Here is a 13895-nt window from a genome sequence, read left to right on the forward strand (position 1 = left end):
ACACAAACTGTGTCTCTCTCTGCAATTTTCATTATGTAACAATCTCTGTGCTGACATGTGGAGAGAAGCGTGAAACACTGGAAACCGCTCTGCTCATTGTAAAAGTAACTTTACTACCTGTAACGCGTCCACGACCTGTAAGCATCTTGTTGTGCAGCAACATATTTCTCTTCCACTTTGTTACATTAATAACAGTTTTGTGGAGATGAAACATGCGGGGAAAGGCTCAAAACACTTGGGGCTGAAGCAGTGGTGGCTCCCGGGACCTACAGGACGGCCCCAAAGCTTTGGCACCGCATCACAGCTGTTGTGTTCACTTTTGCTGTTGACATGAACAGAAATGAGACGCAGGATTGTGATTCAAAGAAACTTGTAGCCTTCAGTGCCTAGTGCATGAAGTAGTGTGATAGTCACATAGTGCAAAGAAAAGAAACTGATCTTTTTTAATCTTAATTTATTTCTTGGTATTTTACCAATTTTGTTCTGTCCTACTTTAACCTGTTAATTAAAGTTCAAATTATGGGATGGTACCAGTGAGGCTACAGTACGTTTCTGCACATTATATTTAGTTATATTGCTTTACTCTGTATTGATTGACCGCTGCAGGTGAAGAATCACGCAGATGTCTTGAATTTGTATGGATTTGTTGTCATCACCACAACCACAGTCCTTGTACAACTGTCTGATGACTCAATGGTTCTGTGTAAATGAACATAATAAATCAGAATAAACGTATGAAAGTATAACAGGCTAATGTAGAAATGGTAAACTATATTACTTTCTGAATGTATAAATTTCAACTACAAGATAATACAACTGGCAAACAGCTGATAAATAATGTGGCCATGTATTAAACAGGCATAGCTGAGGCTGAAGCAGTATATTCCCTCTAACAGTGGGTTAATGTACATCAGCACTGCAACACTGCCATCTAATGGCCAGTAGTAGACATGCATGACATCAATCCGGGGGCTGAACGTGCTGCTACACTGCACGGGTTGTGCACGCCTGTTAATTAACGAGCGGACCTACAAATGGCCGTTCAGTCCACTATTCTATTGGTAATATGGTAAATATTACACATCACAACTCAAACATAAAGTCCTAACCGTATGCTTGAGACATGATGCCTGTTAACATCTAGTGACTGTGGAAAACAGTAGCTGCTAATATGAGGCTACACAGTCGGCAGAATACATGAATATGAGCCCCTTTAGTTCGGTTAACACAGAAACAATTCACTAACGAACAGCAACTATAACAACATTCTTAAACACTTCACTCACTTGCGCTAGACGCACTTGACACCAGATGGCTGTTAGTACAAAGTAAAGTTCTGTATTACATGTGTGTAAATTTCTTTCTCTTCTGTTATTTTAGGTCAAGGTCCAGTGGGTCCAGTAGGTCCACGAGGTGAGTGACTACAAATAAATAATAATATATAACATTAAGTTATAATACTAATGTTTACAATGTCTACTTCTAACATAGGCTGTGCTTTACCATGTACTATACCTTCACCTCAGCCTCCCTTTACCTCAAGCTCACTTTTTACTGTCTCATCTCTTCATGTTTGTAGCAGCACCATTTATCCAAAATTACATGAAATGAACACAGCGTTCAATAGGAAATTATGTACTCTTTGCACAAAAAGTGGCATAAGTGTGTTTTCTCAATTTCACTAATCTGGATACCCAAGTTCCATGAAATTGTAGTAGTTTTAATACTAAAAAAAAGAAAGAAACTTGTGCCTAACTGTCTAACTTCACCAACTGCACACAAATAGGAAGAAAAAATTACTACATGATAATCAGATCAGAACTATATTGAATTATTGCCACATACAGTAACATGTGGTATTCACAACTGCCTTTTAAGGTGTATATATATAGTTATTTGTGTATGAAACATGAAATGTGCAACTTCATTTGAAAAGAAAATGTTTGCTAAGCAGAATGAAACTCAAACCTTTCCCTCCACAATCAACCTCTTGCCAAATATTATTCACTATTTAAGCCCTACATTTATGCAACTAATTTGCAATAACTATTTTCATTCACTTATAACATTCAGTACCAATGCATGAAGTAGTGTGATGTTTGTATAGTACAAAGTAAAGAAACTGGTCTTTTTTCCTTTTAATTTCTTTCTGTCCCTTTTTAACCAGTTGATTAAAGTTCAAATTATGGGATGGTCCCAATGAGTGTACAGTACATAATGTTTCTGCTCATTACATTTAGTTATATTACTTCATTCTGTATTCATTTCAATGGAAAAATAGAGGTAAAAAAACATACATTATGCTTGTTTAATTGGTGTGAACCACATCTCCTGTCCTGTACCTCTTACACCTCTGCTGATATTGCTGCAAAGTTACAGCCAGTTTAGATGGAAATGGATGCTTTAATAAAACAAAACAAAGAACCTACAAAATCCCTGTTTGTAATGTGTGTATATTTAAATTATTCTGCATAGTAGTAGTATACACTCCTTGATTACATGTGTGTAAATCTCGTTGTCTTTTTTTATTCCAGCACTTCAACCACGTGAGTGACTGAAAATAAATTCTCCTTATATATAACATTTAGTTGTAATTCTAATGTTTACAATGTCTACTTCTAAAATCAGCTGTGCTTTACCATGTACTATACCTTCACCTCAGCCTCCCTTTACCTCAAGCTCACTTTTCACTGTCTGATCTATTCATGTTTGTAGCAGCGCCAAAGTCAACATCTTATCCAAAATTAGATGAAATTAACACAGAATTTAAATGGAAATTATGTACTCTTTGGGAAATGTTAAATGGGGCCTTTTGGAGAATGCTTGTTTATTTGGCGTGAACCACATCTCCTGTCCTGTACCTCTTACACCTCTGCTGATATTGCTGCAAAGCTACAACCAGTTTAGATGGAAATGGATGCTTTAATAAAACAAAACAAAGAACCTACAAAATCCCTGTTTTTAATGTGTGTATATACATGTTATTCTGCATAGTAGTAGTATACACTCCTTTATTACATGTGTGTAAATTTCTTTGTCTTTTGTTATTCTATGTCAAGGTCCAGTGGGTCCAACAGGTAAATAATAATATATAACATTCAGTTATAATTCTAATGTTTACAACGTCTACTTCTAACATCAGCTGTGCTTTACCATGTACTATACCTTCACCTCAGCCTCCCTTTACCTCAAGCTCACTTTTCACTGTCTCATCTCTTCATGTTCGTAGCGGCACCATTTATCCAAAATTACATGAAATGAACATAGACTTCAAATGGAAATAATATACTCTTTGCACAAAAAGTGACATACGTGTGTTTTCTCAATTTCGCTGACTTGAATATGTTCACTTGTCACATTCAGTGTCAATACATGGAGTAGTGTGATGTTCATATAGCGCAAAGAAAAGACACTGATCTTTTATAATCTTAATTTATTTCGTGGTATCTTACCAATTTCTTTCTGTCCTTCTTTAACCTGTTAATTAAAGTTCAAATTATAAGATGGTCCCAGTGAAGATACAGTATGTTATGTTTCTGCACATTATATTTAGTAACATTGCTTTAATCTGTATTGGTTCAAATGTAAAAGTAGAGGGAAACAAACAGTGTGCTTGTTTATTTGGTGTGAACCACATCTCCTGTCCTGTACCTCTTACACCTCTGCTGATATTGCCACAAAGCTACAGCCAGTTTAGATGGAAATGGATGCACTAATAAAAACAAAACAAAGAACCTACAAAATCCCTGTTTGTAATGTGTGTATAAACATGTTATTCTGCATAGTAGTAGTATATACTCCTTTATTACATGTGTGTAAATCTGTCTGTCTTTTGTTATTCCAGGTCCAAAGCAAGGACGTGAGTGACTGCAAATAAATTCTCCTAATATATAACACTCAGTTATAAATCTAATGTTTACAATGTCTACTTCTACCATCAGCTGTGCTTTACCATGTACTATACCTTCACCTCAGCCTCCCTTCACTTTTCACTGTCTGATCTATTCATGTTTGTAGCAGCACCAAAGCCAACATCTTATCCAAAATTAGATGAAATAAATACAGAATTCAAATGGAAATTTTATACTCTTTGCACAAAAAATGTCATGAGTGTGTTTCTTCAATTTCACTAACTTGGATACCCAAGTTTTGGGAAATTGCAGTAGTTTCACCACCAAAAAGAAAAGAAAAAAAGAAATATGTCTAACTCCACCAACTACACACGAATAAATTATAGGAGGAAAAAATTACTACATGATAATCAGGTCAGAACTATATTGAATTATTGTCACATACGCTAACATGTGGTATTCATGTATGGCTTTTAGGGTGTATATATATATATAGTTATTTATGTAAGAAACATATAATATGAAATTTTGTTTGAAAAGAAAATGTTTTCTAAGCAGTATGAAACTCAAACCTCTCGCACCACAATCAACCTCTTGCCAAATATTATTCACTATTTAAGCCCTACATTTATGCAACTAATTTGCAATAACTATTTTCATTCACTTATAATATTCAGTGCCAATGCATGAAGTAGTGTGATTTTCATATAGTGCAAAGAAAAGAAACTGATCTTTCTTAATCTTAATTTATTTCTTGGGATTGTCCTAATTTCTTCTTGTCCTATTTTAACCATTAATTAAAGTTCAAATTATGAGATGATCCCAGTGAGGCTGCAGCACATGATGTTTCTGCACATTACATTTAGTTATATTGCTTTATTCTGTATTCATTCAAATGTAAAACTAGAGTGGAAAAAACATTATGCTTTTTTATACGACGTGAACCACATCTCCTGTCCTGTACCTCTTACACCTCTGCTGATATTGCTGCAAAGCTACAACCAGTTTAGATGTAAAAGGATGCTTTAATAAAACAAATCAAAGAACCTACAAAATCCCTGTTTGTAATGTGTGTATAAACATGTTATTCTGCATAGTAGTAGTATACACTCCTTTATTACATGGGTGTAAATTTCTTTGTCTTTTGTTATTCTAGGTCACGATGCACGAGGTGAAAATGGTGCACCAGGTATGGCAGGTCAACCAGGTGAGTGACTACAAATAAATTCTACTAATATATAACATCCAGCTGTAATTCTAATGCTCACAATGTCTACTTCTACCATCAGCTGTGCTTTACCATGTACTATACCTTCACCTCAGCCTCCCTTTACCTCAAACTCACTTTTCACTGTCTGATCTATTCATGTTCGTAGCAGCACCAAAGTCAACATCTTATTCAAAATTAGATGAAACGAACACAGAATTCAAATGGAATTTGAACTAGTGATTACTAGTGTTTGCTAAGCAGAATAAAACTCAAACAATGACTATTTTCATTCAATTGTAACATTCAGGGCTAATGCATGAAGTAGTGTGATGTTCATATAGTGCAAAGAAAAGAAACTGATCTTTTATAATCTTTATTTATTTTGTGGAATTTTCCCAATTTATTTTTGTCCTATTTTAACCAGTTGATTAAAGTTCAAATTATGGGATGGCCCCAATGAGTGTACAGTACATAATGTTTCTGCTCATTACATTTAGTTATATTACGTCATTTTGCATTCATTACAATGGAAAAATAGAGGTAAAAAAAACATACATTATGCTTGTTTAATTGGTGTGAACCACATCTCCTGTCCTATACCTCTTACACCTCTGCTGATATTGCTGCAAAGTTACAGCCAGTTTAGATGGAAATGGATGCTTTAATAAAACAAAACAAAGAACCTACAAAATCCCTGTTTGTAATGTGTGTATAAACATGTTATTCTGCATAGTAGTAGTATACACTCCTTTATTACATGTGTGTAAATTTCTTTGTCTTTTGTTATTCTGGGTCAAGGTGAACCAGGTAAAGAAGGTGTAAAAGGTGAGTGACTGCAAATAAATTCTACTAATATATAACATTCAGCTGTAATTCTAATGTTTACAATGTCTACTTCTACCATCAGCTGTGCTTTACCATGTACTATACCTTCACCTCAGCCTCCCTTTACCTCAAGCTCACTTTTCACTGTCTGATCTATTCATGTTTGTTGCAGCATCGAAATCAACATCTTATTCAAAATTAGATGAAACGAACACAGAATTCAAATTAGAATTAGGGATTGTCCTAATTTCTTTCTGTCCTATTTTAACCATTAATTAAAGTCCATATGATGGGATGGTCCCAGTCAGGGTACAGTAGCTACATAATGTTTCCTTTTTATGTAGTTATATTAGTTATATATACTTAGTAATATTGCTTCATTCTGTATCCATTCATGACAATGAAATATGTTCAAGTTTTTACTTTGATCAAAATATATAATAAAGTTATATGTAAAATGGATGTTGTTGTAATGCTGCTGACTAAAGCTCAGAGGAATATTATTACAAGTAGGAAACAGATCAAAATGCTCACAGCTGAAAGGAACAGAGTGCAGCTCACATTTGAGTTTCAGATGTAGTCAAATTATAGTTTGTTCCTGCATGTAAACCTGCATACTTCTGCTTTTCACATGTTTTCATATTGTCACCTCACAGGAGTTCAAGGTCACCGTGGTGATGAGAACCAAGGTGGGGTCAGCTCCCAAGCCGAAGAAATCATGAGCAATGGATCTAAAGGAATCGGTAATGGGAGCAGAGTTTCGGTGCAAGTCAGCTCCCAAGCCAAAGAAATCCTGAGCAGTCATCTTACAACTGTCTTCCTCCCAATCATCTACATCATTGTGTTTGCTGTGGGGCTGCCCACCAACGCCATGGCAATATGGGTATTCCTCTTCAGGACCAAGAAAAAGCACCCGTCTTCAATCTACATGGCAAACCTGGCTCTGGCTGACTTGCTCTTTGTCATCTGGGTCCCCCTGAAGATATCATACCACTTCAAAGGCAACAACTGGATCTATGGAGAAGGGCTGTGCAAAGTGCTGGTGGCATTTTTCTACAGCAACATGTACTGCTCCATCGCCTTTATCACCTGCATAAGTGTCCAGCGTTACTGGGCAGTGGTCCACCCACTGTCCGAGCAGCAGAGGGACAACCGCATACCCGTTGCTGTCTCCATCACAGTCTGGGTGGTGGTCTGGCTTATCACCATCCCTGTCTACCTGTATGACCAACAGGTCAGAGTAACAAACTACAATCTACAAATCCTTACCTGCCATGATGTCACCAGGGAAAGTCAGGTGGGAATAGCAGCTGGCTACTTCCTGACAATGGGAACTCTGGGATTTGTTGTTCCCACTATTGTGTGTATCATATCCTACATCCTCATGCTCAAAGCTCTCAGGAACAGCATGACAGATGCTGCCATCACCAAGAGGCGGCGGAAGGCTGTGGTCTTGATGATCACAGTGTTGGTTATGTTTTTAGTGTGCTTCACCCCCAGTAACATCATGCTGCTGGTACACTATATCCTCCTGTTGAGCGGGGCTGACAACAACCTGTACGGATTTTACACCACCACCCTGTGCCTGGCTAGTCTCAACAGCTGCATCGACCCTTTTGTTTACTACTTTATCTCCAAGGACTTCAGGGATCATGTGAAGAACACGTTCCTCTGCAGGAGTGAGAGAACAGTGAAGAGGATGAAGGTGTCCTTCAGGGCTCCGAAAAACTCACAAGAGCAGCACACCACACCTAACTCAGATAACACACAGAGCACTGAATGCTAGTGGATTAATCATTATTAAGCTGTTTTATTCCTGATCATTTTCTCCCTTCAGATATTGTTTTTCGGTAACACTTAATTTACAGGCCTCTTCATTTTTATTGTAGTTTCTTGGATAATTGCTGGTAATTTACAGGTATGAAGCGGTTAAGTTTTCAGACATTTTCCAGAAAGGAAAATGTCTTCATACATAGTTGCAAATTAGGAAAATTTTAGATTCTTAACATTAATTTAACTTACAGAAAAAAACTTACTGTTCAATGTCAAACTACATATTAGCGTATGAGGTTCTTAAAAACTGTATGAGTCCATTTCCCATATACTGCAAAACTACATAACCCTTTCAAAGAATGAACAGCTATTGTGTATAGCAGCTACTTTTAGGATTCCTGGAAATTAATAGGAAATGAAGCAACCCGTAAAATAAAGTCTTAATTTTTTTCTTATTCTACTGTGAATTCTTCCACCTCAGGTTTGGTTCAGTGCATTAAAGGAAATTTAGGAGTCATCTTTGACCTCCTGTTTCAGAGCTTTGAGCTGTCTAAATTACTGCTTATATTGTTTTAATACATTTAATTGTCTTTATATCTTTTACAACACACTTGTTTTATGCACTTTGCTTGATGCAGTTTGCTTGATTTCAGCAGGATATGAATGATTGCCTTAATGCAGTTTTGATGGGTCTAATCTTTTATTCCATGTTGTAATTTGATGAATTTTCTGTCAATGTTTGATGTGTCAGAATTGAGACCCAAACCTAAAATGGGCAAAATTTAGCAGGTTTTATAATGTAATGGATAAAAGTTTGTCTGTGATTTTTAAAGTAATAATTTTTGCTTGTATATCTACATTTTAGTTTGTCAATAAAAGTCATTGTCTAACTAGCAGTTTCCTGACTCTGTGGACGGGTCGACATGGGAAAGGTCAATCCAGGTAATTCTCATTTTCAAAACAATCCTGATATTTTAACCTTTGCTCACAATCCAGGGTTGTGTTCATCTAAAATTCCCCTCAAAGACAAAATTTCATCCCAATTATTGATTCTGTGTGTAGAAGATTTTTCATACCTCCCAGGGCCTGGCATAATGTCAGAAATGTCTCTTTCTTTGTCCAACTGTAAAAATATCAAGTAAATTGTTGCCATTTTGTGAAAACACACATCATCCACCCTTCTTTGTTTTTTCTTCTTTTCTTTTGAAATGGCATTTTAACACCGTAATTCTTCACTTCAGTTAATGATTGTCACTCAGCTCTTGTTCACTCCTCCTCTGTTACACTGCTGCACAGAATACCACGGGAGGTGAAGGTAAACTTTTACTGAACTTTATTTATCACTGTTCTCAGTTTACACACAACATGTTAGCATATGCAAACAATAATACAATTGACTTCTCCCAAAAAAACTCTTCTTCTCCTCTTCTTTTTAACCCTCTCCACAATTTCCCTACTATGGCAAGTAACCTAGGTCACAAAAAACATGCCCCTCAATATTATTTCCCATTTACTGCCTTACAGCATGTTGAAGAACTTTACTTTAACTGTTACTGTAGATTTCACAAAGCACGTAATAAAAGGAAACTGCAGTTTTTAACATATTAAACATGCAGTTGGAGTTTGTGCTTCCTGTTTGGGTCTTGACAAAAGTAAGAAAATAAAACTTTCTCCAAAGTAAAAATAATCTTTACAAATTGAACCAGTTTTTACATATTTTATACTTTTATAAGCTTGTCTTGTGTTTAGAATCAACCCAAAGTCACATCTCCAGCTTGTCCAGAATGCAGCTGTTCAGATTATTAGAGGAGTAGAAAGACGTGGTCACATCACTCAGTTGCATATTTACCTTAGTTACTAGATTGCTTCAGAGCTGTTTTTTAAGATTTAACTGATCATTTTACGTGATAAGGTCGGTTTTGAAGTCAACAGGGAATTAGAGGGTTTGACATGAACTTGACCTTCGTTGTAACGTCACGTATCAGTAATCGCACAAAAAGATAAAGTGGACGTGGCAAACTTTGTACAAACCAGAGACATTTAGTCTGATGAAGTGTGTTTGTCCGCTCAACTTATGTTAATCCAATGAATCTAATTAACTCAGAATATTGAGTTTACTTTTTTTGTTGTTTGTTTGTTTCTTTTAGATTTTTTGGGTTTTTCTTTTTACATATATTGTGACATACTAAGCATGTTCTGTAATGAAATGTTGAAAGTAGAGCTGAAACTATAGCTCAATTCACTGATTATTCAATCAACAGAAAATTAACAGGTAGCTATTTTGATAATCGATCAATTGTTGCAGTCATTTTCAAGTATAAACGCCAATACTTTGATGGTTCCAGATTCTCAAATGTTAAAATTAACCATTTGTAGGAAATTTTGATGGGTGTTTTTCACAATTTTCTGATGTATAAAAAATAAACATTGATCAATTGAGAAAATAATCGGCATATTAATAAATAAAGTGAGATATTCAATTCCAGAATCACATCAAACACGTTAAGCGGCAGGAGATTTGGAATTTTGAGTCATGACCTCAGTATTTATAAAATCTTTGCTACGGCCCCGAGGGGACCAGAGGTCACACTTTTACTGAGGAAACTGTGAAACTGTTGGTGCAATATTGAACATACTAGAAAAGTTACATTTTAACAGACCAAGTCAGGACAGCAGTGCTTTGAACTAAATGCTCACAATTACAATGCTAACATGCTACTAACATACTACTAAATTAGCACTAAACACAAAGAACATTGGTCATGAACGAGAAATAAATTTTGACCTGATGATGGCACTACATGAAAAGCTAGGGGAAGGGTTCAAAAAAGTTATTAAATGTAATCCTTAATGTAACAGGTACAAAATTTCATTGCAATCCATCCAATAGCTGTTGAAACGCTTTATAAGCTGCAAGTGAATATGCAAATAAATACAAAGACTTACTATTTTGTCAAAGTTTTGTATTTCCTGTATACATATATACAGGAAACACCCCAGGTGTCACCTTTTCTTGGCCTTGTGATTTACCTGTCTGCTCTCTCTGCTGGTCCTCCAGCTGTTGGTCAAACGTTTTATTCAGCTGGGGTTGTTTTGAAGATTATTTTGTTTTGCTTTGGTTGCTGTGATCCCGATGGGACAACGTCTTAAGGGAGGGGATGGGGTGGGTGTCACATTTTGTTTGGCCTTGTGATTTACCTGTCTGCTCCCTCTAGAGGTGTTCATGAGGGCAGCTGGCAACAGCTGAGGGCCCACAGGGTTCCCAGGTTATTTAAGTCCAGGCTGCAGCACAGCTCAGTCTCACATTCTTCTCTGACTGCTTACGGCTGCTGCTGGTTGCGGCTCTCTGTTCTCCCCTTCAGCTACTTGGTTTGGTTTAGCTCTGTTTCCGTAGTTTGGTTATGTTTTATGTTCTTGCATCTTAAAACACTCACACACACACATTTTACACTCATGCACGTCACACACCACTGACTACTGATTTCCACACTCCATATTGTGAATTTTTAATTTTGTTTAATTTTGTCTAATTTGGTTAATTTGTGTTTATTAAATTATTTTCTGTTAAAACTAAGCATGGTGTGTGTCCTATTTTGGTGCAGCCAATGAGCCGGGTCATAACAATATATATATTTACTGAAAAAATTGTTTTATCGCACATATGTTTCACAGTGAAAAGCTTTCAGTCATTCCTTGCTTTGTATTTTCTTTAAATATGCATCACTTTTAAAACAAAACAACCTTTTGTCTAAATATGTTTGAGTATCATTGTGATAGTGTAAGACAACCAAGAAGCAACACTTATGTGATCAGCAAACATCCCTCCTTGGCATAGTTTATTTAATGCTTCCCCCTGCTGGTGAGAAATGTGCAGTACATCCTAAATGTACACTCACTGATCACTTTATTAGGAACGCTTGTGCAATTTAATTCAATCCAATACAACAGCTCTGACATAAATTCTACTTTTTTTACGAGGCTTATACATTTTCAGTTTTTGTTGACATTATGAGAAAGGTGATAATTCTACTTTGTGTTTATTATTGAGGTCGTTGTGGATGGTAGTGGTGTACTGAAGCGCATTATATTGAAAATTGTTGGAAATATTTTGCCCCCCTCATGTATGTTAATAGGGTGGAAATTTTTTACTCCACTAGATTTATTTCACAGCTAGAGCTTCTTTTCACATAAAGACTAAAATGTAAAACCAAGTTAAGAGTATATAACCTTGTTAAAATTAGCTCCATTTTGACAGCAATAAAATGCTGCTTACAGGTTACTGCATCAGTAATAATGTTTATAATATTCACAAGTAAGGCTGGATTACCAACCAGGCAGAGCAGCAACTTACCAGACCCCCAGGTGGCCCCAAAAGTCTCCATATTATTTGGGTCTACATAATTTGATTAATTGCATATTTGTTTATAGAAATCTTCAAAGAAATTTGCACCACTGAATATCAATTGGCAGGTCCTCCATTCTCCATCTTGTGGTCCTGGTCTTGAAGAGGGACTGTGTCAGAATCTAGTTATGAGACTTGAATTGTTTTAATTTATATTGAACTCATTTGTTGTAAAGTTGTGTTTTATCAATTTCCACACAGAAAACTGAGGACAAGATAGTATTATTCCATCATAGGAGTACTGTAAGGCTGCAACCAACAATTATTTTCATTATTAATAGGTCTGACAATTATTTTCTTTAATAAATGATTGATTGTTCAGTAGCTATGATGTCAGAATATAGTGGAAAATTCCTATAATTATTCCCTAAAGTCCAAGTTAACATATTATATGTTATAGGATAGGTTCTGTCTTAAAACAACAGTCAGGTGTCCATATGAACAGTGAAAGTGTTTTTCCTGTCATCATTCCTCCTGTTCATACTGGCAATTAAAATATCCCCTTCAAAAGTGCTTTCAATGGAAGTGATGAGGGACAAAATCCACAGTGTGTCCACGCAGTCATTTTGCACAAAAATGTATTTAAAAGTCTACCTGAAGTTATATGATGCTTCAGCAGGTTGAGTTAGTCATATCAAGTGGATATCTGACACATTTACAGTGTTTCCCTTTTGAGCTGCAGTGGAAGTATAGTAACAAGAAGAGAGACTGGCATAAAAAAGATGAACATTGAAAGATATCTACTTGATTTGACTCATTTGCAAAAAAAACCTTCATATCAGCTCCAGAAAAACTTTTAGATACATTTTTGCACAGAAGGAGGACTGTGGATTTTGGCCCCCATGGTCAGTGTGAACAGGAGGAACGATTATGGCAAAAAAAACCTACTTTAGTGTTCATTTGGGCTCCTGACTGTTGGATAAGAGAGGCTTGAAAAACTGTGAACCTGTCCTTTAACATATTATTTCATCTGACCAAATATATAAGAAATATATATAATATATAAGAAAACAACTAGCAAATATTCACATATGACAAGCTGGTACTGGAGAATTTCTGGCATCTTTGCTCAGAAAGATTACAATTAAAAATTAATTGCCAGAAATTAAAATTTCTGGCAATTAATTGTCGATCATATCAGCAAATCAATTAATCAACAAATAAGTTTGGCTCTAGAGTCCTACTCCAATCTGTAGTGGGGCAAAAAACTAACTTTTACCGCGGGGCCCTATAGGAGGTAAATCCTGCCATGTTAATAAGGAGTATTTTTACTCCAGTATTTTTACTGCACTGCAGTATGTACTTTGACATATTCTTTGATACTATATCAGTAGATATCTAGAGATATCATTGATAAGTGGGTTTTGAGTGTTTCCACATAACCTCCCTGTAGTGCAGATGAAGAGAAATGCGTGTTCTTGTTATCAATGACGGAAGGCAGATGAACTCATGAGTGAGATTATCATCATATTACCGAAATCAACCCGAGCTGTGTCTTGTTCGGTTAAATATAGGCCTTGTTTGTTTCATGTTTTGGTCTTGATTATTTTTATAGTCTGGATAAGAAATAATTTGATCACATTATATAAATTACATAAGTTATATGTAAAATGTATGTTATAATGCTGCTGACTCAGAATCAGAGGACTATTATTACAAGTAGGAAACAGGTCAAAGTGTTCACAGCTGAAAGGAACAGAGTCCAACTCACATTTGCATATTTTCTTATTCTACTGTCAGTTCTTCCACCTCAGGTTTGGTTCAGTGCATGTAAGGAGTCATCTTTGTCAGTGACCTCCTGTTTTAGAGCTTTGAGCTGTCTAAGTTACTGTTC

At 35.9% G+C, this 13895-nt stretch overlaps 1 protein-coding gene and 1 long non-coding RNA gene across 2 annotated transcripts; both read left to right on the plus strand.

The window, feature by feature from the left end:
* Positions 1-807: 807 nt before the first annotated feature.
* LOC121885343 lies at positions 808-5769 on the plus strand. Its single transcript, XR_006092539.1, has 5 exons — positions 808-1069; positions 1381-1413; positions 3060-3077; positions 3845-3859; positions 5008-5769. It is a non-coding gene; the product is annotated as an uncharacterized LOC121885343 (long non-coding RNA).
* Positions 5770-6302: 533 nt separating this feature from the next.
* On the plus strand, positions 6303-8555 carry LOC121885341 (proteinase-activated receptor 2-like). Its single transcript, XM_042394707.1, has one exon. The coding sequence runs from the start codon at positions 6518-6520 to the stop codon at positions 7670-7672; it is 1155 nt and encodes a 384-aa protein (XP_042250641.1). The 5' UTR covers positions 6303-6517; the 3' UTR covers positions 7673-8555.
* Positions 8556-13895: the final 5340 nt, after the last annotated feature.

This window comes from Thunnus maccoyii, chromosome 19 (assembly GCF_910596095.1).
Source record: "Thunnus maccoyii chromosome 19, fThuMac1.1, whole genome shotgun sequence".
In the NCBI taxonomy this organism is placed as follows: Eukaryota; Metazoa; Chordata; class Actinopteri; order Scombriformes; family Scombridae; genus Thunnus; species Thunnus maccoyii.

Excerpts from the sequence above, each read along its gene's own strand:
- LOC121885341 (XM_042394707.1), top strand. The coding sequence starts at position 6,518 with ATGTTTTCATATTGTCACCTCACAGGAGTTCAAGGTCACCGTGGTGAT.